At 30.8% G+C, this 24086-nt stretch overlaps 3 protein-coding genes and 1 long non-coding RNA gene across 4 annotated transcripts; 1 reads left to right on the top strand and 3 right to left on the bottom strand.

Annotated features, from left to right (window-relative positions):
- Nucleotides 1–348: 348 nt before the first annotated feature.
- LOC148239388 (uncharacterized) lies at nt 349–4368 on the bottom strand. The gene is made up of 4 exons (XM_088188576.1): nt 4117–4368; nt 2040–2471; nt 796–961; nt 349–722 (listed from the first exon to the last, which is right to left on the bottom strand). Exons 1-4 carry the CDS (start codon nt 4163–4165, stop codon nt 563–565), a joined length of 807 nt encoding a protein of 268 aa, XP_088044702.1. The 5' UTR covers nt 4166–4368; the 3' UTR covers nt 349–562.
- A 2735-nt stretch (nt 4369–7103) lies between these two features.
- LOC148239387 (uncharacterized) lies at nt 7104–8665 on the bottom strand. The gene is made up of 4 exons (XM_088188565.1): nt 8469–8665; nt 7698–8354; nt 7456–7624; nt 7104–7382 (listed from the first exon to the last, which is right to left on the bottom strand). Exons 1-4 carry the CDS (start codon nt 8542–8544, stop codon nt 7208–7210), a joined length of 1077 nt encoding a protein of 358 aa, XP_088044691.1. The 5' UTR covers nt 8545–8665; the 3' UTR covers nt 7104–7207.
- Nucleotides 8666–8810: 145 nt separating this feature from the next.
- Nucleotides 8811–16935, bottom strand: LOC148239386 (uncharacterized). The gene is made up of 6 exons (XM_088188535.1): nt 16220–16935; nt 10995–11092; nt 10786–10935; nt 10629–10718; nt 10192–10563; nt 8811–10055 (listed from the first exon to the last, which is right to left on the bottom strand). Exons 2-6 carry the CDS (start codon nt 11065–11067, stop codon nt 8938–8940), a joined length of 1803 nt encoding a protein of 600 aa, XP_088044661.1. The 5' UTR covers nt 11068–11092; nt 16220–16935; the 3' UTR covers nt 8811–8937.
- A 4450-nt stretch (nt 16936–21385) lies between these two features.
- On the top strand, nt 21386–23115 carry LOC148239385 (uncharacterized). The gene is made up of 3 exons (XR_015810207.1): nt 21386–21517; nt 21582–21683; nt 21756–23115. It is a non-coding gene; the product is annotated as an uncharacterized LOC148239385 (long non-coding RNA).
- Nucleotides 23116–24086: the final 971 nt, after the last annotated feature.

Here is a 24086-nt window from a genome sequence, read left to right as displayed (position 1 = left end):
TCTCTTGCATATATTTATTTTCTCGTTTTTTTTAAGAATAAGAAAAAAATTTGATCCAAAATTTAAAAGTTAGAATTTTATAAGAATAATAATGTGGCAGTTTTTTTAAGTTCAATTTAATAAACATTACCAATCAAAAAGTTAATAAGTTTTTTTTTATATACTCTATAGTTAACAATAATTATAGATTATGTAGAAGACAATATACTCAACAGAAAATTTTTCTATTTTATAACTTACTTAACAATTGTCAGAAATCGCTTCTAGTAATTGAAAAAGATAAGCCGTTAAGCACAACACTACTTCAAAAAACACTTCTTAGAAATGAGAATAAATCAAACGAACACCTTGTATCAATCCTTCTCTTTGAGAATGAATAACTGGTTGCTTAAAAACTTTATTATATTTTATTCACTAATCAATATAGTGTCGTTTTACTGTATTATACGAAAAAAATAATAGCGTACTCAATATTTCGCATTTTGAGAAAAAGTGTCTGATGTCATTAATGACAAAATGCTTAACCTTTACTATTCCATGTCATTTTTAAAACAATAAAATATCACACTCCAACAAATTTACTGAATTCTTCAAAAACAGATCTCACTACGTTCTCGTCATAGTCGCTAATATCGTCTCCAGAATCTATGACAGCATCCAAACCTCCTGGAAGTCCGCCTCCGTCTTCAGGCTTGACAACAGCGAATCCATTTGATCCCATTCTAAAGTTTTAAATTAATTATGTTAGTTTATATATACATTAAATAAAATATTTATTTATATATTATGACAAACCTTATACAATCGAACGAGTATGAAAAGACTTGGTAAGAATCCCAATTTCCTTCCATGCCCATGCAAAGATGCATGTTTCTTCCAGCAAAGTAGACATTGGAAAACTTGGCACACATTCTTATCCTAGTTCTAGGAATTCCTATACATGCCAGTGGTGGATTTTTACCTGAAAGTATATTTTATTAAAATTATGAAAAAGTACACTCCAAATGAGCATGGTTGGCCCTAGAATCTAAATTGCTCCCCCTCTTCCATATTACATATAAAACATAAGTTGATATACATTAAAATATAGTAATAAAATACTACTTGCTGATTGTCGTATATTTAATTTCAATAAATTTACGCATTTAAGATCGAAAAAAATAGAACAACGCCAAAAAAACAGCTTCGAAAACAACTGTATGGTAACCACAGAATAAAGAGTATAACGGTGATTAACCAAATTGTGCAGAAAGTAAAATAAATGGATACTATTAAACCACTATTCCCATTGTCATATTTAATTGAATGCAACTTTAGCGCTGTAAATGATTTGTTATTGAAAAAAAATCGTTTAAATATCACAAACCGTGGTGATTTAAGATAAAAATGTATCAAATTAGTACCTCATATAGTCTTTGCAGCACACAATTTGCATGTTATTTTCTTTGATATGTAGATACATATTATATGTATATCGTATATTTACTTTCACGTAAATCATCTCGGAAGAGTTCATATTTTTTTTCTGTTTTATATATAAATAGTATATTACTAATTATTTCTACGTTGTTTTTCCTTGATTTTTTTCGAGACTGGTATAATATATATTAATACCATCTCTATTAAAAATACTCGCAAATAGGTTTTTATTATTTTTTCCTCAAATAAACCACTCTACTATTCATAATTGGAGGAATTAACTCATATTATAAATAAAAATAGACCATTTCGGCCTTTGATAAAGCGTTCTTACCGCTGAAGAAAAAAAATGGGTTTCTTTGTTAAAAAAAAATACTGTGTAAAACCTCTGGATTAGAAAGGATTAAATATCCGCTGCCTTGAGAAACGATCCTCAAAACAATCGTTTCTGATCTGCCTTAGCGGCCAGCGGCAATTCGTATTCAAAAAAATACGCCACTCTTCCGTAATTATCGTCCCGTCGAAAAAGGAGAGACGTCATTAACGTCATAAATGTAATACATAAAATACGAAAAAAATAAAATAATAAATATAGATAATGGTAAACTCAAAAAAAATACCTGAAAGCTTATTCTTGTACATGACCCTATTGTTCAGCAGCATTGCAAAGTCGAAGGTGAAATCTTCTGGATAGTAAACAATTCTTGTGCACATCTTTTGCGAAAAAAAGTCCAAAATGGGCCCAGTGCAACAACTGCACTGACCCTGTTTGCATTTACAAGGACCGCTCTGTTCAGCCGCAACCGGTTTTGAAGTTGTAACACTCTGTTTTACCGGTTTTGATGTTTGAACAGACGCCGGTTTTGGAGTCTGAACTATCACCGGTTTAACCGTTTGGACTTCGGTCACATTATCCTTGATTTGTATCCTTGAATTTTTCACTACGATCTTGCTGTCTCTGGCATTGGCTACAGGCTTCGTCGGAAACTGGAGAACTTCGTAATCTGGCACGTCAGATAATGTATTCGGAAGAGCGCCGTTGAAATTTTGACCTATGCAAATAAATTTAAATTAAAATAAATACTTATTTTGCATATTAGCGAGTGAGACTGGTCTAGAACGCAACACAGATAAGTATTATTTTTTTACAGATTATTAACATTATATCATCATTACAGAAGACAATGTTAAAAAAATCTGGTAATGCTACATAAATTAAATACAATAAAAGCTTTATTTTAAATAATTTATTTTATGAACAGATGATTTTTTACTATACTTGTAGATTAGTTATTGTATTTATATAGTGTCACTATTTTATATGTTTATATTACTGTACTATAATTCTAAGTTTTAAAAAAATATTCTTTGAACAAAGAATTTTATTTTTTATTACTTTAACTTTATTACTAATTTAAATTCACCTAACCTATATTATTCGGCTTCTGTGGATTTTTTTTTATCAATTTAGAGGCTTTCAATATTTTCGTTATAAAATGAATACAAAATATATTTTATTTTATTCATTTATTTCGTACTAAATTATTTACATTGAATCAAATTTAAAAAAAAACATTATATAGATATAGTGTTTTTTATTTATTATTTATTTAGTTAATTATTTAAATATATAATATAAGAACATAATTTTTCTTATATTAATCATGTGAGTGAGAATACCGCAAAAAATATTGGAAGTGATTGCAGGTATTAAATTAATATTTATGTTTAAACAGTGAAAATCTATTAAATTGTATTTTTAGGTTAAACTATTGTTAATGTTTCAGTATTATCTAAAAAGCTAAGATAGAACGTTTCAACAATATTAGTATTATTTTGTAATAAAGGTATTTTACACAATAATTGATTATCACTTGATTATTTTAAAGGTGAGAAAAAGGCGAAAAAAACAGCAACAACTTTCATTGTAGAGAACCGGATATTAAACATTTTTATTCTGTGAAAAATACTGTAAAACAATATTTAAAGGCAAATTGGATGTACACAGTTGATCATTCATTAAAAGGGGAGGTACTACTATATCAATACAATATTTCTGGTCCTTGGGATCGATTTACAATTACTAAAAATATTGACCTTCCCACAACAATATTTTTTGCGAGCATATGATGGAACTATTTCTTTGAGAGTGATTGATAAGCTTATCAAAATACCTTCAATATTATGCTAATTATTTTTTTATAAAAATTGTTATTGTATTATTTTCTAATAATTTTTTGCTAATTTTAATATTTTTTTAAATGTGTTTTTTTAGTATGTTTAATGTATGCATACATCCATATATTAAATAATGTTAAACTTAAACGATAAATATGAGCAAATTGTAAATAAATATATAAAAAAAAAGTTTTATCAGAAAAACAGTCAATGTAAAATATATAATATATATCTGAATTAAATATCTATATATTTATATTTACAGAGCACAAACCAAAACCTATTTCTTTTTCACAACAGTTTAATGTGAATTTACTCGCATTGTACTCTGAACCCCTCATATGTAAATCATGAAAAAAACATCGATGCGAGTGAAAGTAGGACATCGTTTCGAACTAAAGTCGACACTTTACGATCATTGTCCGATCTGTAAGTATTTTTATGTATTTTTTATCGTGCTTATTTTTTTAAGGCCCTATAATAATTATCTTTAAAATTAATTTTCCAAAACATACTCACCCATGACCGTGACAATCAGAACGACCGTGATCGAGAACACCCGGAGCATTTTGAATGCAAAATGCGGCCCTGGAGGGCGTGTAGCGCTGTCACCGAGATAGCGCCGGAGCTGAGAATGACGCCGCTATGGTTAACGTTCTCAGGCGGGCAACCTGCGATTTCACTATTTTTCAATATTGTAGAACAGGCCCGCAACTCGAGCCATTATTGTCGAACGTGTCGTTAGCGCCTCCAGCGGTAAATATTGACAAACTTGAAAAAAAAGTTACTTATAATAGTCAAATTTGCAGAAGTACTATTCCTAATAACTAATTAAACTAACCTTAGTCAACCATATATATAATCTAAAAATGTAAAGCATTGTATAACATACTTATAATAGATAATGGAAAAGACTATATGCTGAATTAATTTAAAGCTGCTTAAGTCGACAGTAATCCACACCTTGAAACCCTAACGAAACCCTTGATCATGGTCATTGCGACCAATGAACCTTAACGATTCTATAATACTTGCATTTGGCTAAATCTAAAAACACAGGCTAAACCCGCAATGAAAGGCTTAATATAGACGTCATTCTTTACCGCTTTCATTGAAGGATAGTCATGGAGGTCTTGCGGCGCTTGTCTGCTGATACACAACGGGTCCACGGACAACTTAAACCTGTATAGAAATTCTCTGAATACTTCGTGTCCATTTAAATACTGCGTTGTGAGCGTATCAAATTTATTTCCAATCTTGTCGCGCAAGTTCTCGCTTCATTCAAAGTAAATTTTGCGACGTATATTTTGGGAAAAAATGGAACGAAGTTTCCGCAAGTTTCCTAGGTAGCAGCAGAGATATGCATGCATTTGTGTAACGTTTCGTTTGTGTAAATTCTGTTTGTGTAACGTTTCATTTATGTAAATGCGGTAATTAATTTTATTTGTGCGAAAAGAAACTACTGCTAAATATATCATAACCAATTTTTCCTGTGTATTATTATGGTGTTTATCAGCCAAAATTATATTAATTTAACGCACAAGGGAGTAGGATCCGTGATTAAAATATAATTGGGAGTCAGTCGGTTGTTTAGTGTCAGCTAATGAAAGTCGGAAGTAACTAATATAACTTATTGTTAAAGGTTATTATTAGGAAAGGTTAAAAACGAATAGAAATGACTGATATGCTATGTATGCGCTTATATACGCTTGGTCGAGCTAGAGGAAGTTTCCTTGCTCGCCTACTCTCGACGCGACGACCAATTACTATGATTTAGTGCTGTAATTATAATTATTCATTTTTATCGTATTTATTATTAGTGTATGTTGTGCGAAAAGAGAAACTGCTATTTAATTTTGTAACCATTTTTTCAGAATTTTCAGATCGAATACCTAAATTTACTGCTACTAATTCATATTCACTGAATATTTTCTTTTATGTCTAATATTTTTTAAACGTTTAAAAAGCAATAAAATCAACAATAATGTGCAAACAAATTTTAACACAAACGGAGCCGTAACAAAAAACCTTTGAATAATAATGTTTACTGTGAAAGAACTACCTAGAAAGTGGGCGCTTTTGAAGGCAATGTTCCGCTCCTTTTGTTTATTGTATAATTTGTATAAAAAAGGCTAAAGGAACTTATACCTGAAATACATCAGTATATAGATACATCTCAAACAGCTGCAGTTTAGTTCAGATTCCATATTTAAGGGCACTTTTACTTTTTTTTATAAATATATTCTTGCTATGATTTTTTCCAGAGTCGAGGGACGGGAATTTGTCTCCTCCCTTTCCCCTCTTGGCAGGCCTGTTGATATGTTTGTTGAAGAAGCATATAATGAAAGAGTTTTTTAAAATATAAAATAAAATAAAAATGTTTTTTAGCTCCTTCAATATTTATATTAATTATAGAGATACAAAATATATTTGCATCAAAAAATACCCAGCTATTTTTCTAAGCCTACCTTTAAAACATTTAAGAGATTAATCAGTTTAGCAAAAAAATATGATATTGGCATTTGCAAGTATGTATATTTGCGAAGAAGCCTTTTCTGCAAAGAGTTTTAGAAAAAATATTTTTTCTTTCTTACTGGCTGATGAACATATGTAAGCTTGCATTCGGATTTCCACCTTCGGTTTTCAAGCATATATAGAAAAATTAACGAAGGTAAAACAGTCATAAAAAAACATTAAACATAATTATTTCGTTTGTACGTAATTTTTAATGTTTTTCAGTTAATTTCACATATTTTATTCGACCTTGTACATGCTTAAATATTTTTGTATTTTTAAATATATATTATTATATTCAACTATTTTTTTACACTCCCTATAAAACCAGTTTCAAACCAGTGGGTCTCTCGAAAAAAATTTTCTGTGGGGTCGCCGGATTAAAAGTAAGCTAAAAAAATATAAATTAATTGTTATTAAGGAAATATTTTAACTTCTCGTACAAAATTAATACTTATCAATGAAAAAAATATTAGGAAAATCATAAAAATTTTCGCTGCGCTGCTATATTTATCTGTTGCATTTTTATGTTGTTTTTATATAGTAAAAATCATCCAATGGAATTGATCAAATTTTATTTTGGTGTGATAGCGTTGATTGCGAACGACTGGTAAGACCCCATATCGTCTTAAAAACTGAATGTAGGCCACGACTTTAAAAATGTTGCCGACCCCTGGACTACGCTATTCTAATCTTTATTTTTCACATTCATTATAATATATATATTTTGCAAATACAAAATCTTTTTTCGATGATTTTTGTAGCATAAGTTATATTTTAATAAATTTATAAAAACAATGGGACGTAATACGTTATCTAATGCTCCATCTTAAACTGGTACATAATTATTCAATCAAAGCGAATTATCGATTAAATGTGCGAAACCCCTGGTGAACTCTGTAAGATATAGACAAGACAACCTGCAAATCTGAGAAATGTAAAACCAGTTCTTGAAGTATCGCATTTTCTTTTAAGAAATTCAAACAAATTAATTAGTTTTTAAAATACGTATATTTTATAATAAATTATGTTTTTATATAAATATAATAAATAAATAAGCTTAACCCAATTATATTATTATAAATTATGAAATACACTAATATTCATCATCTTCATCGCCATCAAACAATCCTCCTAAAATACCACCATCATCGTCATCATCGTCGTCGTCGTCGTCGTCACTGCCACCGTCATCGCCTCCAACTCCACCAACGAGATCTACAATTGGAGGAGTTTCACCTGGCTTTGAAGTGAATCCTTGTGAACCGAATCTGTTTTTTTATTAATTATTTATATGTAACTGATACTACATACTTCATTAAAACATATTTTTTAAATAATTACTTCATGCAGTTGTAGTTCCATGAAAACAAGTCGAATCCTCCAACATTAGCGTCTATATCCAGACATGCATGTACTTGTTGCTTCTTAACGCTTATGTTAGACAATTTAGCGCACAATTCTACGAAAGGTGCTCTTCTAGGATTGAAGCAGAATGGTGGAGTGTTGTTCACTATAAAATTTAAAACATATGTTATTGATAAAGATACACTTATTCATAACTAAAACGAGAAATGAAATCTGACCTTGATACTTTCGTGTTCCTACCACGTTACCGTTCATCGTCATCCTCATATCGAAGGCGAACTCTTCTGGTAGGAATTTTAAATTGGCACATCCTTTCTGCGAGAACATAGAGGCACAGCATCCGCATACTCCTTTTTCGCAAACGCAAGGCGATCTGAATGATTGAATCAATACTGAAATAGGATTTCCGCCTTGTCCCGTTATTGCATCAGCTGCTGCCAAAACTGGATCTGCGAGCACTGCTTCTCCTTCCAAAGGGTCACTCAGAGGAATCATCGGTTCAATGAGTATCTGCTGTGTAAGTATAGGCTTCGTAGATGGAACTTCTTCGGCCAGTGGTTGTGGTATAACGGGCTTAGGAGAAAGTTCGGAAATTTCTGGAACGCTTTGATCAATGGGCGTTTCCAATGCCTCCGAGTCACTCGTATCCTCTCCAGAAAATGATATATTTATAAGCACTTCGTGGAGAGTTGTGTCTACTGGATCTTCTGGAACTTCAGTTACCGGAACTTGTTTCGTCAAATCATAATCTTTAATTAACGGGTGTTTTAGAGCTACTTTTTCTGGTTTATTTCCTTTTGTTACGATTTTCTTCCATATTTCCATCGGAATTCTTATTTCTTTAAAATTTTCAGTATCCACAGTCACTGTAAATTCTTTTAAAGGAAGCAGTAAATTAATATCATTCTCATTTTTTTTATTAATTAATATAATCATATTTAATATATTTTCTTAGAAGTTACCGTTAAATAAATAAGATAAATTCTTACCTGGTGCCGTTTTAGCATCACTCGTAGCGTAGACATATATGAAACTTATCAACAAAAAGCAAAATTTGTACTTCATGTTTTCTGCAAGTTTTTACCACGTATCGAAACTCAATAAACGAGCTGATCGTCTGGATCAACTGAAGTGACTAACACGAATGTGGACAATGTCGAATTTCTTAACGGAACTTTCGGGTATTGACATTAAGCATTCAGGCTCGGTTGTCTGACTGACATCTTGACATAAAAGCGAAAACCTGTTCCTTGACACCCAACGTTGAACTCTGTTAGGGTTGATAGATTTTAATATAATTATTTATTATTTAAAATAATACAAATTAAAAATTTCTGTCAATAGTTTATTTACAATAAAAAAATCATTCAATCATTATTTCCTATTTACATCATTTCAATTTGTCTTAGCGTGAATAAATAAATAAATAAATAAATAACCTTAAATAAATAATTAATTTTAACGTATCCTTAACATTTTATTTTGTCTCCCTGAAGCTCTACCGCCAATCCTCCTAAAACCCAACGATCCGAATCCTAGAAAATCATCGTCATCTTCCTTTTTCAATCCACTGTTATTCACCTTGTCAGCTTTGACTTCAGTCAAACCGAATGCTCCCAAGAGGTCATCGTCATCCTCGTCATCGTCTTCTTCGTCATTCTTGGTAGTCTTCTTTTTCTTCTTTTTAATTTTCTCAGTCGTGACCTCTTCTTCATCGTCCTCGTCGTCTTCCTCGTCTTTGTCTTCTTCGTCGTCGTCATCTTGTTCTAAATCGCTCTCGTCCGACAGAGAATCGCTGTCCAAATCAGATGCATTGTCATCTAAAGAGTCATTTTCTGATTTTTCATCATCGTCTTCAAAATTTTCAACAACTTCGACACCCTCCGCGTCTTCATCTTCATCTTCGTCGTCCTCTAAGCTTTCTTCGCTGACCGAAGCCGATGACTCTGGTTTCACCTGATTTTTATTCGTGTTCGATACGATTGTAGTGACGAGAGGTATGTCCGCCAATTGGCCTGTTATATGAGAAATAGACGATTGAATTCCAGGGTCTTGGATTGGACTGTTTGTGACTTGCGCGTTAGAAACTAACATCGTCGGTCGCGGACGGGTTTTGTCGATGGTGATCAACGTGACTTTTTGCATTGTGGGTTCCTGATCGTTATCAGCTGCCATTAGAACCGAACTGGGTACCGCTACTTCGTTTTGTTCTTCCGGTTTCGTAGCCAACTGAAGCAAGGCAGACGTGTGAAGCAAATTGAGCGGATTCGGCTTGTTCGTGATCGGCGCTTCGGTGAAATCCTCCTCCTCTGCCTTTTCAGTCACGGCCACCAGTTCTAATTCTTGGACTTCTTCTGGCTGCGGCGTGGTAGCTTTGACTTTTTGAGCTTTGGTCGGTTTGCGCACGGGTTTAGGTTTTTGGGACGGTTTAGCGACCACCGGCTTGGGCGTAGACACTTGTGTCTTCTTTTTATTCGGTTTCTTTGATCCCGATGATTCCGATCCGAAGAAACTGCCGAAATACGTGCTAAAACCTGTATAGTCCGGCGAATCAGCGTCGGCTGCGTCATCGTCCTCTGGGATTAAATAAATAAATTCGTTAAAAATACGTCCGATTTCAATAAATAAAAATTTAATCTAATGGGTTGCGTTAGTTTTGGAGCTGTGCAATGTGGTGCTACAATGTGCTGTTATATCGTCATCAATATGTACCGATATCATCGTCGTCGTCATCGTCATCGTCGTCGTCGTCGTCATCGTCATCGTCATCGTCGTCATCGTCATCGTCTCCGATCACTCCGCCGAGTCCAAAATCGTCCTCGTCGTCTTCGTCATCTTCATCGTCGCCTTCATCGCTGGGAACGGCGACTAAAGGCAAAGGTTCCGCAGGTTCCGTGCTGACTCCTCTCGGGCCAAATCTGAAGCAAGACACTCTCATAGCTGCTTCCACGGTGCTCTGAGACTGAAGTTCAAATCCTAGACAAGCCTTGAAATCCTCAGCTTGCCTTCCAATGTTATAAACGCGTCCGCAGAACTTAGAAAATCTACCAGGCAAAGGCAAGCACACAGGCTTAGGTTTCTTGCCTAAAAATATCAATCATTAAAATCATAAAAAAAACACACAATTCATCGAATCAAATCATCCATACCAGATAAATTCTGAGTTGCAATTACTCGATCAGCAAAACTCAAAGCCACCGATAAGTTGTCTTCAGGCACATATCGCAGTACAGCGCATGCTGAAATATTCATTAAACATTAATTAAATTATATAAAAACATATTATAACATATCAATTAGTATTACCTGGACCGTTCAAATTAACCAGCGGCACTTGGAAGTCTCTGCAACAATTACACATGTCTTCAGTACAGTTACAATATTTATTTATTGCGCTCTCTTGTCTCTGGTCTTTTTTTGTAGATATTTTCCTTGATTCTTCCACATCATTAGGTTCTAATAAAATCATAATCTATAAATTTATACTCTTAAAAAATAATTATTTATTACATTACCTATGACTCTAGAAGCCGCGAAGGCTATCAGAAGAAATATGAGCAAAAGCTCGATTACGGTTGAGAGCCGCATTCTGAAAATACTTCTTTAGACCCTTCTGCAAAAAAAAAATATTTATTATACACATGTTTGAGAGAAAATGAGCACGTTGTTTATTGATTGTGTGTGCGTGGAGAAACTGACTTATGCGTCAGGGCAATTTCCATCCAAAAACTTTCTAAATCATTTGGATATTCCAGTGACTAATGAAAGAGAACCTTATCCGTTCGTGTAAATATTGTAAAGCTTTTTAGAACGTATGAATCAGTTTTTTTAGCTAATAAATATTTATTTTTAGTACTCTAATTACTAATTTAATAAGGCTTTCAATTTTTTTTAAATTTAATAAAATACTTGATAAATAAATTAAACAAAGTTAAAACATAATTTAATTCTACAGAATATTGCTGTATTTTATAGAATCATCAAAAAGTATATTTACTATATTTAGAAAAATAAATTATTATTTTTATATTATGCATTATTAAAATATTTATTATTTCACTCGTAACTAACTTCAAAGCGTTCTACTCGTGTCTAGCTGTTTTTATAATAATTTTATAAAAATGAATATTTTAATGAATTATATATTATAAATCGTCTTTATTTGCTATTTATAGTTTTTTGTATTTTAATTTAAAGATATCCCTAAGAAAAGTATTTGATCTATAGATTTGCTAAAAATTTAAAAAAAAACATAAAATATAAAGTAAGAAACATTTCTATCAATATTATTTGTAAAAAACGCCCTTTTTAATATCGATTCTTAACTAGTCGTTAATGACATTTTGCTTTTTTAAATGTTAATTTTTTATTTCAAACGATGTTAACTTGCCAGGTTTCTCCAACCATTATACTAGTCGTTAATGACATAACAATATATTGGGACGGGTGAGTCATTTCACGTGTTTTTACAATAAGCAAATTCGTATATTAAAATTGTTGCACTTAACGGACAATAGGCGAAACAAGAGTGGTTCTAGAATATTTTTGCCATCATTTTTATTATCTTACTTTAGTTTCACTACAAAATTTAATTTTGACTTTGGACTTGAAAATGTATATACTATGACTAAAATTAAATTATTCTTAGATACAACTTTATAACAACTACATCAGTTTCATCTGATATTCCGCTTCAAAAAACGATGTTCGATTCTATCCAGCTATATAGTAATAAATATATTGTTATATAATATGCAATTAGTATTATGAAGTGACTACATTCACAAGATAATGTTATTGACACTGAATTAATGGAAATTAATTCAGAAAAAGTTATGGGTTCTTTACCCATAACATGTTCTTACATAGAAATGAAAAATACCATTATTTTGGTTACGAATACTACAAAAGCAGAGAAAATGGATTCATGGGAACTACCAAAACATTTTATATTTCTGGTCTATTGGTAAACGAAGTCCGATTCTAGAAAAGTTTTTTAATTGCTTGATATCTATTAAATCTACTTCAACGGTATTGTTTGCTAACAATTTTTCTATAAAAATTTGAAGCTCTACGAAATATAAAACAAAGAAGAAATACATTCTTAATAAATTTTACTTTGGAATTACAAAAATATATTAAAAGTCTTATATGTAAAAAAAATAGGAGCCGAACCTGGTACCCGGTTAATTGATGAGAAAATACCCGAGAACCGGGTATTTGGATGTCCTAAGCTAGATGTCTCATGCTATAGAAGCGTTTTTGAACGCTGATGTCCTGGCTGCGACATGCAGGAATAAGGGACGCGATCACGGCTTTTTAATTTTTAGGATCACAATATTAAAATTAATTTATTGGAAAAAACTATAAGGCTTTTATTCAACAATAATCATGTTCCATCAAAAACTATATTTATTTATGTGACGGTAGCAGAGGCAATAGCTGCCAGATTGAGTGCCAAGTGACGTGACACAGATCACGTACTCTCTCAGTCTCTTAGTGGACAAACAACACGTGAAAAAAATGACGTGTGATGGGTATATAGTATAATTTACGGTTTACATAAAATACATTGAGTTCTTTGCAAGCGTTTTCGTATAATTAAAGTTTTTTAAAAGTATATTACAATAAAAAAATATTTATTCTACATGCATAAATAAAACTATTGTGTGTAATATTAAGCTTTTTAACAGACCAGAAGCATAATCAAAATTCTCGCAAATTATTTCACTTTAATTACATTGATAATTAAAAACCGTCTTTCCATGAGTCGTGACAAAATTTTAAACAAAATTGGGGGTCGAAACAAAAATTGCGCACCACTGTTCAAGGACACTAAAACTTGTGGCTGAAAGTCATCGAAAAAAAAAGTAGGTGAATGCAAGAAAAAATGCATTTTAAAAAATATGTAAAATTCAGAGGTGTAAAAGAACTTTATAATAATATAAATATTGGAAGAAAATAACGAAAACACAATGAAATAGTAGAATCAAATCCAAATAACAGACATATGCATATGTTTGTGTGATACATATATTAAACCTTGGTTTTTATAATATAAAATTAAGGCTTTATGCACTTTACAATATATCTGATTCTAGACTGCTATTTTGAAGCATTGTTTCACATTTTTAATATTTTTATTCTCCATGGGATTGCTTAAAATCTATTTCCCATGGCAAATAAAAGCGTAGGAGAAAAGCGTAGGACTACATAATAAGCGATTGTTTATGTCAGTGAGAATTTGATAATAGATTGCAATTTGTTTTGTATGTATTTTCTAACAAGTTTTTGCTTTGCTGACGCACATGACGATCGGAGATTTGGATGGATTACATTAAAAAAGCATGGTCAGTGTCTTTATAAATATAAAGGAATGCTATATTGTATTGATAGTTGATGGAATGTGGCAATACGGACAGCGTTGCTAAATCTCCAACTGCAAAACTATTATTATAAAAAGTAACAGACGACAACAAATCTGTTTCTACCCTGTACACTTTAAGTGTCGAGAGTATGAAGCGAAAAACACCTCCCCTATCTCAACCAGTGTATTTCTGTCGGGAACTTTCGCCTTATATCCAAACTCGCATTAAGCGGATATAAAACTAAGGACTCGGAAAGCCGCCGCTTCCCCTTTACAACCACTGAAATCCAGAGTTCAGCTCGATATTCGAGTTTTGGAACGACTGGATTCAAAGTGTTGTTGTATCAACCTACTATTAATAAACACAGCTTTGTTTTATATAATGTATCTTAAGATATAAGTCATTATAAAATATATAACTAAGATATGAGAAGGGAACCAACTGAAGCTATATTTCCCAGATATATTTCACGCATTTTGAGCACCTTTGTTTTTACGGTGTTGAGTCCCAAATCACGTATGAAATTAAATTAAAGCCAACAGTGTGTGCTCGAGGGCACGTGCTCGGTGAGCGCGCGCGGTCCGTTATTACAAAAAGATTAACAACTTCTGGCGCAACGATTCCGTGAAGAAAGCATCGACCGTGACCTACAGAGCGTTCCATTATGGCAACTACTGCGCCGTGAACACGTGGCCTACACAACTTTTTTCAAATCAATTACCTGCAGAAAGCATTGGAAAGATGATACCGAAATAAAATAATAGCAAATAACCGAAAAAATCGTGTGCTGTATAAATTAATTTAATATACATATCATTATATGAAATCATACCTCGTTGTAAAGTTAAGCAATTCAATTATATATTATAAACAAATAAATAATGCTATTAAATAATAAAACAGATAATGTATAATGATACATATACTCAATTCAATATATTTTTTATTACAAAGCCAAAGCTTTGAGTATAAGTTGTTTCTTTTACAGAAAACAATGTTAATGATCCGTTAATTGTCGGCCTCTATTTCTGAAAGGTGCGCCGTAATACCAATACACTTTCCCTCCTTGGAGGCACGTAAATATGCGCTACTCATACCATAAACAAATCGACGTTCTGGAATGTATTTAAAATAAAAACTGAGGGACCATGTGAGTGCGTGATCTGAATAGAAAGTGGATAAGCTAAGGTTAAAAAAACTGACACTTACAATTAATTGTTCTTTAATTGAATTTAAATTAGCAAATTCCACTTTTAGTGAACAAAATTCTGATTTATCACTATTCTTATACGTGCTATAAAAATCTCACATGACAATTAAATTGTCATTGAAAGCAACACTGATCTAGCATAATATACAATACTTGAATGAACGGATAAAAAAATCCATTTGCAAACTGTTTTTCTATAAATACAAACCATGAACAGTTAAATATATATACTAAGCTAATAACTATTAAAAAATTAGACTATATGTTACAAAAAATATATATAAAATAAATGTATTTTTTTACAAAAAAAGCGATATAAATATAATAAATATAAATAAACGACGCAATTTTTTGCCTTTCCTGTAAACTTGACAATATAAAATCAATGGAGTTAGACTTAGTTAGACAATTATAAATTAATAACACCCATTGAGTAAAAATTATTTATATAATATTTTTATTGCCGTCTAGCTTTTGTAAATATATAAATATATATGATACAATGTTAATCGATTTATTAAATCTCTTTTCAGTGAATTCCCCATGACTATGAGCAATATTTCTTATGCAAGAATATGAAATCAAGGAAAATCCAAATCAGGTTTTGATTTACTTTAGTTTTGCTTACAAATGTTGACAGCTGAAACTTTTTTTCATTAAACTACTAACAAGATTTGTATATACCGATTTATCTCTAGAGTAACAATCAGGTTAAAAAAAGATTAAAACCAAAATTTTAAAACATAAATTTTAAAAAACTATATCTCATAGTAATGAGAATATATATTAAAGTCTTTATCGTTAAAAAAATTAAGCTATATACTATATATTATAATTTAACTTAAATATAAATAACACGTTACTTTGGGCATTTAAAAGTAGCCTGATAATAAATATAATATCTACGATTAATGTAATTATTTGATAATGATATTGATCCAAACTAAATCTCAGCTACTTCAATGATAATATTTAAGAGGCAATTAAAAATATTAATTTATATTCACAAAAATACTGAACCAAAATATATTAATAAATTAAATTAATAATAAAAAGCTGCATACTTTTAATATAAAAAATATTTTAAAATTGTGCAATATTATTATGATTATCGTGACGAAGGTTAAAGTGATATCAACGAGCGGTAAAGCAGACAACAAACCTCGTTAACGTGCGAGTGCGCGTTATCTCTGTTAAACCCTTTGCAGATTATTTTCTGGTTATCGCTTTTCCAAAAATATTCAGTCTGTATGATAATAATCACTCAGTAGAAATGATGATGATCGGTCACTCGCGGATAGTGTCTGACAGTCGAGTGCGCCGACGGTGAACTTCTTCACCGACGTCGGATCCGTCAGAAGAAGAAAGCAGACGGTCTAATGTCGAGGTGGAAAGGGACGACGAAGATCTTCGCGTCGGCTGGTAGTAGAAGAAGCAGTAGTAGTGGTTACCGCCGGTGTTATAGAGCATTTATTGTAATTTAAAACAATAAAAACCGCGACTGGTGCGAACTGGGCGTGTGAATATTTCGCGAACTATTAACAGCAAACATTGATCATAAAGAAATTTCCGGAACTAAAATATATGTATGTCGGTTAAACAAATGGTTCATGTGTGAGTGTTTGTGTATACGAGTGAAAGCGACGTTAAAAAGAGAGGTGTTATGTTGTTTCACGAAAGTCAAAATCCGCTTTGTAATTGACTACAAATTATTTTTAGACCAATGGTCGAAGGGTCTGGCTGGATTTTACTATTGAAATAGTTTAAGGATCGATTCATTAGACCAAGTTTTCAATCTGTCTTGGCACACTGGCCTTATTTGAGGTCAACGTTCCATCGAGCCGGTCACACAACTCATTCTTCGCCGTGAAAAACATCACCTTGATATTATATGTATATATGTACAGGATGGGTACAAAAACGGTATCTGCTACTTCCTACTTATTCAAATTAAAAATGCATTGATTGATATTTATCTTTAGAGAATATCTTGCATATATTATTATACGTTCAATCCTGATAGAATAATATGTTAAGTGTTTCTTCGGCAAGGCATAAAAATCATAGTCTTTGGAATATAATATATTGCATAACAAGCAGTTTAGCATATTAACTTGTAACGTATTATATATTTTACATATATTAAAGAGAAAATCATTTGCATTTCTTAAACGTATTTGACAATATAAATACACCGTTTTAAATCACATATTCAATATTTATGCAGCATTGTATCCATTAAAAATTCGATAGAAAGCTAACTTAACTAACAATTTACTTTTAAGATAAAAAAATAAATGGGAAATAACGCAAACGCGCTGACTCTGACACAATATATTTTGATTGCGTCAGATATAGCCCAACACATAGAACTTCATCTCAAGAATTATTAATTATTTTTTTTTAATATAATAAAATATTTTATTTTTACGTGGAACTCTTTTAACATGAAAACTATGTTTGAAGTATATACAATAAATAATATGTCCTGACCTTAGTCCGTTACGCAACAATTGTAGAGTGTTGTCCATGGGTGCGTATGTAGGCTGCAGACGGTGCGCTAGACCAATAGATGCGAAGAGAGAAGCGGCGGCTTTTGCGATTTTCCGCAGTTCTGAAATTGAATCGATGTTTAGATGCCATAGTTCAAGTGTGAATACCAGTAGAATAAGTTTCTTCTTCAAATTCTATTCTTCAAACGGTGTCTATATTCATGCCCTCCTTCATGGTAGATTTTTTCAGTGTAGAGTATTTTTTTACACGCGTTATTTTTTTTCAAAGTGACAGATATTTTAATTCTTTCTGATAACGAAGAAACACAATTTACCTTACACGATTAAAACGCTTTATTACAACTCGATTTTTTTATGATTTAATAGCTTAAATAGAAGAGTAATTAAATAAATTAACACAACACGTGAATCGAACTTTTTCTAACAACAAGGTTTGATTGCAAAAAAAATATATAAAATAGCAAAATAAATGTTAAATAAATATATCTAGTTACTCTAAGAATGAAGACTGGATATAAAAAAATAGATCTAAGATGTTTAAAATCTGTTTTCTTTGCAGATCTATTATTTTAAAATTAAAATTTGAGAATGCTTATTTTGCAATAATATCAAGTTCTAACTAAAAATCTAGAAAAAGTACAGTAAATTTACAACTGAAAGATGCTTCGTCTAAGCTTTTAATGAAAATATATAAATAGTATATATTTTTATAATTTTCAGAACATATAATATTATCAATGACTCTCGAAAATTTCAATATAAATATTTTTCTCGAGAAACGACCAAAACGACCCGTGAGTACCGCTCTCGATCGAATGAGCAGTCATTCGCTCGCATTTTTCTACAGATTAATAAGTTTCTTTTTTTTGGGTTCTATAGATTATTATACCATATTGCTTATAGAAAATATATCCAGTAACCAAAATATGACGACAATTTCAAATGTTAATGTAAATAAAAATATTTTAAATAGTTATTAAATTATTTATTTCTAATTATAATTTAAACAATAAAATATTGGAAGAGTCGCTTTTAAATCTAAAATAGACGCACTACTTCTGCCATTAGAGTTTTCAAATATTCGTTATTTTTAACTAACCGAATAATAAATAGTAAACGTTAGTTTAAATAATGAAAATAGTTTCATACATACACTTTTCATGTTAACAACAAAAACTAACAAGAAATTAAATCAAAACATAAAATAGCATTCAAATGTTCGTTTTAACTATTTCTACTGCCGAAAAGACTCATTTAAGTCAACAATGTGACATAGCAACTACAACTCGGTATGTTCAAAAAATATTACTTTATATTGACATAAAATTAAAAATATTTTATTATTTTAATGATAAAAAAAACAATACCAGCTATTCAGAAAGTCCAAATCTGCATTATATTCACTCAGAAACATGAGTAATTTCTGGAATTTCGGCAATTAAAAAGTGTTTCTTATCATTATTTTTTATGTGACTCTCTTTTTATCAGTCTTTAGTTGTTAATTCATGCATGTTATAAATAGCATAAATATACGATAATATTTTTTTCATCAACTTTTTTATAAATATAATATAAAAACTACAAATATGAAGGAATAGTCGGACTAATATTCTAATATAAAATCGAATATATTTTCTATTTAGATAAGAATTTTAAACTGTCACTCATAACAAAAGTGTCATTGAGTCTACGAATGAAACGGTAAAAATAAAATAGCTCACATTCTTTAAATTCTTACACGGTTAGAAATTATACAAATATATATAATCAATAATAAACTTGTCATAGTATTTTTATTTTGAATACACATATATTACTTCGTATGTATTAAATTTAATGAAAACTCATGAAATAGAATTCCAAAAAAAGTATAATTTAGGAAATGCTTTAATCTAAGATTAACCTTTGTATTTGTCTAAAAGGAAAACTTATTTTACATTGATAAAAACAAAATTAAAAATATTTTTATTTTACAATTTTATTTGCAGATATATGCACTACTGTGCAAAAGTCTACTAATCTGTATTCCTTCGCAATTTAAGGGTTTATTTTAATATAATTTTTACTATTTATTTGTTTTAAGGACACTTCGGAGGCGAAGTGTGTCAAAGATAAGGCGAATAAGCAAAGTGCGTCAAAAGTGAACTATACTAGAATCTATAATCACTATTAATAAAAGCTAGTAGACAAACAACATGACTTTCATCCGCACATGATGAGCGCTATATGTACATTATAACCGATTATTTTTGGCACGAAATTAAAGATATTGATGTGAAAGACACTAAAAGTCGTGTCTACGCCGACATACCCGAAACGGTTTAGCACCTAAAAACCAACATCCGCCAAGTTATAGCTGAGATACCACCCAAAATGTACGAAAAATTCATTGAAAATCGAAAGGATCGGCTGTTGCAAAAGATCCAGAGGCGACCATTTACTTAATATTATTTTTCATAATTAGTGAAAAACATTAAAATTTTGATTATTATAAAAATCCGAAGATATCCTTAAATGTATGCGTTTTTTAAAGCAAAAAAGTTCAATGAGAAATATATCAAATAAAATGCGCATTTATTGTAAGCATTTTATAAAAATATACGTGAATTAATAAAAACATAATGAAACCTAAAACGAATAATATGTGCATTAAAGATTTGCCATATAATTAATTATCCAACTTATGATCAGTTTCGCTTTTGTAATTGACGTTCAAAGAATGTAATTATTTTTTTATATTATATCACAGTAATTATTCTTTTATATTCTAACAGAAAACTGCAATTATAATCATTGGTAAATTAAAAAAATTACCAATGCTTTTAATGTTAATTTTAGGGTCCAAATATTATTCTCCTGCAAAGTGTATGAATAATATTGCCGTTAAAAACAGTGATATATCATATACCACTAATTTTAACCGCAATATTTACATACACAATATATCGTATATATATATATCTGGTCGTGTAACTGATACCGAGAGATTGGCAGATATATTGTAAATTAATGAAATAAAATAATTATTAACTATAGTAAATTTTCCGTTTAACTGTTGGACATGTTAGGTTAGGTTAGGTTAGCGGCAGCGACCGATCATAGGTCGAAACAGTGAACACCCCATGAATAACTCTGCAATGAATCTATTTAAAATTAGGATAATATAAACTGAAAATATTTACCTTACATAAATGGTTAAATAATTTGTAGTGTTATGGCCAACGACATCCGGTATGTCACGAAGTGTTCACCCATCCAAGTACTGACCAGGCCCAATATTGCTTAACTTCGTTCTTTGGCTACACCTTATTTATTTATTACCTATTTATTATTATTATAACGCACAAACAATTTATTTTATGGAACAAATATTTATTTAAATTCACGTATCTCTTGAAATAGTCGCACCATTATATTATATACCATATATATGTATGTTTTTATAAAACACAACAACAATATTCTCCCGCAGCATCGTGCTGATTTTAAACAGTCTGTTTTTAATAAAAAAATACAGCAATATTGTAGCAGTTTATAAAAAATACGATACAGATGATATGTTTTAATTTAATGTACAATGAAAAATTATAGTACCTTCCATGGGTAATAAATATAGAAAACTGTTTTTATTATTTATGACCATCACCTGGCAACACAATAACACATCGCGGCTGTTTATCGAACGACACGTTCGACCTACTATTGACTAATGGCGGTCGGGTTAAGGATGCGATGCATTCAGAACGCGTATCAACTGCAATTCGCTCCGAAACAATGCAGAAACCAAAACCCGTGAAAGTTTTCACGCTCATTTCCAACTCGACTCTCACGCGCGCCAAACGTTCAACCTTTTAACCACAAAATTTCCTCTCAATTAACGGTTCAGAAAGTGTGAAAACGAACGTTTGATACACCCAATTATGGCCCTTATGTTTAAAAAACAACTGGTGCTTAATACCCTTTCACCGACATTATTTGAAGCAAGCTTACTTAAGTACGTATTATTTACAGGTAGGAATGCAGAATGCAAACTTGAATCGAACTTCACAAGGAAGTGCAAGAGGAGGACGCCTTTTACTGCAGAATGGCATGACGCGCCAACAATTGGCACACGTGCTCATATATTATATACGTTTAAAGTAAAATGTGTCGGTATAATAAACCACAACATATTATTTATTTCAGGACACTTTTGAGAGTATTTTAAATATTTGAAAAAAAATGTTTCTTCGTTGAAATGGGAAACCATGAGAAATTTATTAACGGCTTAAGTAACAAAGTACGTCCGGAATCCAGAGGGAAACCATTTTGGAAACGCCTGCACCCTACGGACGCATTCATGGACAACACGTCTCAATCTTTACGCATCAAACAACAATTATCCGCGATACTAATCAAGTTTTTTTTATAATAATACTACATTTATTTTTGTTAATTTATGTAAAAGTGTCTGATTATCATTTTTGCTTTTGTATGTATTTAATTATATGTATTCTAAAACTTAGACATGTTTCAATATGAAAATAATCCATATGCTTGTAATATATATGTTATAATCACCTCGCTTAACTCTGGTACAATTGCAAAATTAGTTTGTTATAAAATACATACTAGTATTATAGACAATTTGCTCTACATTTTTGAAGTACATAAGCCATCAATTCTAGACATCACATACTCTTATATGCACATATAAACTTCTTTATTTTATTAAGAAATGCACTTGCATAAAAAACTAAATAAAATATGTTTCGTGTACGATCATAACTGCCAAGTAATGTATGTATAATAAAAATTTGGGTTAAGCAGCTATTTATATCATGACTCACAAAAAAGAAGTAGTAAGAATTTATTGAATCAATACTGCAGAATAATTCAGGTCATCTAATGCTAAAAAAAACTGATAAACGTTCTGCGAATTCGCTAAAACGATCAAAAGGAAAATTTTACGAGTCAATTGATTTATGTATGTGTAAAAATCGAAAGTTATTCGTGTTATTTATATGTGATGTATATGTACATACATATGTATGTTATGTACCTATATGTAATTTATACATAGTATATACATACGTATTGTTTTTTTTAATATTTTAAACACAATAAATAAATCGAAAACAATTTATATAAATAAACTAAGTAAATGGTAATTAGAAATGCTTCAATTTTAACTGAAATTCTTTAGTCACGTCACAAACTTGTAGCAATATATTAACGATTGAGATTATAATTTATTTTATTAACACGAATCGGCAAAAAAAATTGTTTAAAGCAATTGAATACAATTAAAAGATCAGTTTATATATTTAGAATTATCTCTGTATTCAGGTTTAAAAGCTTAAGCTCATGGCAAATAATTATTAGTGCGTTTCTTATCCTGTTGTTCTTGCTTATTTGCAACATGCCCGGTAAAATGTCTGTTATGGCCAAGATGCTTGGACCAACGCAAGCGGGAGCTTTTATATTTTTATATACCACTGACGTCTGCGGGATTTTTTTATGATTAAAACATTTATAATGACGAAATAAATTATTAAAACAGCAACCAAAATGTTTCACTGGTCTTTCAAGCCCGATAAGACGGCCTTTCTACGAGGTTCAAGGTCGCACACAAAAATAATCCAGAAAATCCTAGTCTTCGTATCGAAGGGTGAAGTTAAACACTTATCTTAATATAATTTTCAGGATAAATCAAAAATTTGCTTTGCCTCTCAGATTTTTTTACATTAAAAAATTTTCAATGCCTTCTGAATACCGCTACCGGGGTTCGAACCCGCAACCTCAGAGTTACTAGTCTGATACTGAGACTGATATCAAGTCTACGCCCTAGAATCTGATGTTGCGGTCATCAGAGAGAGACTACCATATCGCAAAGCATAAATTCTGTATGTTAAGAGATGTATTTACAATAGCTTATCATCATATTTTATGGAATACTATCTTTAATATCTATAAAATTAGCATTTTTATTTATATCTAGATTTACTTATACATTTTATGTTCAACAGAATCACTACTATGTTTACTAGTGTTGAGCACAAACTTTTAGTGTATAAAATTTTACTTTTAATAACAATATTTTTAGTTGGTTTAGGTATGTTTTAAGTTAATTAATTATTTGTTAACGGATACGATACTGTTTTATATAATAATAAAACCTTATGAATGATTGTTTTTCTGAGTGTTATTATTATTATTATTATAAAACTAACGTCTCTAATTACAAAAAATCCAGAAAGCGTTATAATATAAGATCTAACACAGTCAATTTCTCTAGTGAAATAACAATAACACAGCATTTGGATGTGTATTGGTACATTATCTTGTACCATAATTTAACTAAACGATTGTTTTTCATTTCAATTCAGTTCCCTTCAACCTTCACCTAACCAATGAAAAATAACTAACAAGAACCAATGAAAAGCGATTTCTATCGATTCTAATGAGTATCGATGAAAATTTACTCTTGCCTGCAAATCGATGCTAATAAATGTTTCCTCAACTCTAGGACATCCA

Source organism: Plectrocnemia conspersa, unplaced genomic scaffold, assembly GCF_051122295.1.
Source record: "Plectrocnemia conspersa isolate PC_06_02 unplaced genomic scaffold, ASM5112229v1 ptg000001l, whole genome shotgun sequence".
NCBI classification, from domain to species: domain Eukaryota; kingdom Metazoa; phylum Arthropoda; class Insecta; order Trichoptera; family Polycentropodidae; genus Plectrocnemia; species Plectrocnemia conspersa.
The sequence above is the reverse complement of the archived record's forward strand: the minus strand, read 5'-3'. Positions and strand labels throughout refer to the sequence as shown.

Bases quoted from the DNA above. Each gene is read 5' to 3' on its own strand.
- LOC148239388 (XM_088188576.1), bottom strand. From the start codon at position 4,165: ATGCTCCGGGTGTTCTCGATCACGGTCGTTCTGATTGTCACGGTCATG. The intron at 2,472-4,116 runs GTGAGTATGTTT...TTATTTGCATAG, and splicing joins TCTGATTGTCACGGTCATGG to GTCAAAATTTCAACGGCGCT. The intron at 962-2,039 runs GTATTTTTTTTG...ATATACTTTCAG, and splicing joins GTACAAGAATAAGCTTTCAG to GTAAAAATCCACCACTGGCA.
- LOC148239387 (XM_088188565.1), bottom strand. From the start codon at position 8,544: ATGAAGTACAAATTTTGCTTTTTGTTGATAAGTTTCATATATGTCTAC. The intron at 7,625-7,697 runs GTCAGATTTCAT...TAAATTTTATAG, and splicing joins AGGAACACGAAAGTATCAAG to TGAACAACACTCCACCATTC. The intron at 7,383-7,455 runs GTAATTATTTAA...ATAAAAAAACAG, and splicing joins TGGAACTACAACTGCATGAA to ATTCGGTTCACAAGGATTCA.
- LOC148239386 (XM_088188535.1), bottom strand. From the start codon at position 11,067: ATGCGGCTCTCAACCGTAATCGAGCTTTTGCTCATATTTCTTCTGATA. The intron at 10,936-10,994 runs GTAATGTAATAA...TGATTTTATTAG, and splicing joins CGCGGCTTCTAGAGTCATAG to AACCTAATGATGTGGAAGAA. The intron at 10,719-10,785 runs GTAATACTAATT...TGAATATTTCAG, and splicing joins GGTTAATTTGAACGGTCCAG to CATGCGCTGTACTGCGATAT.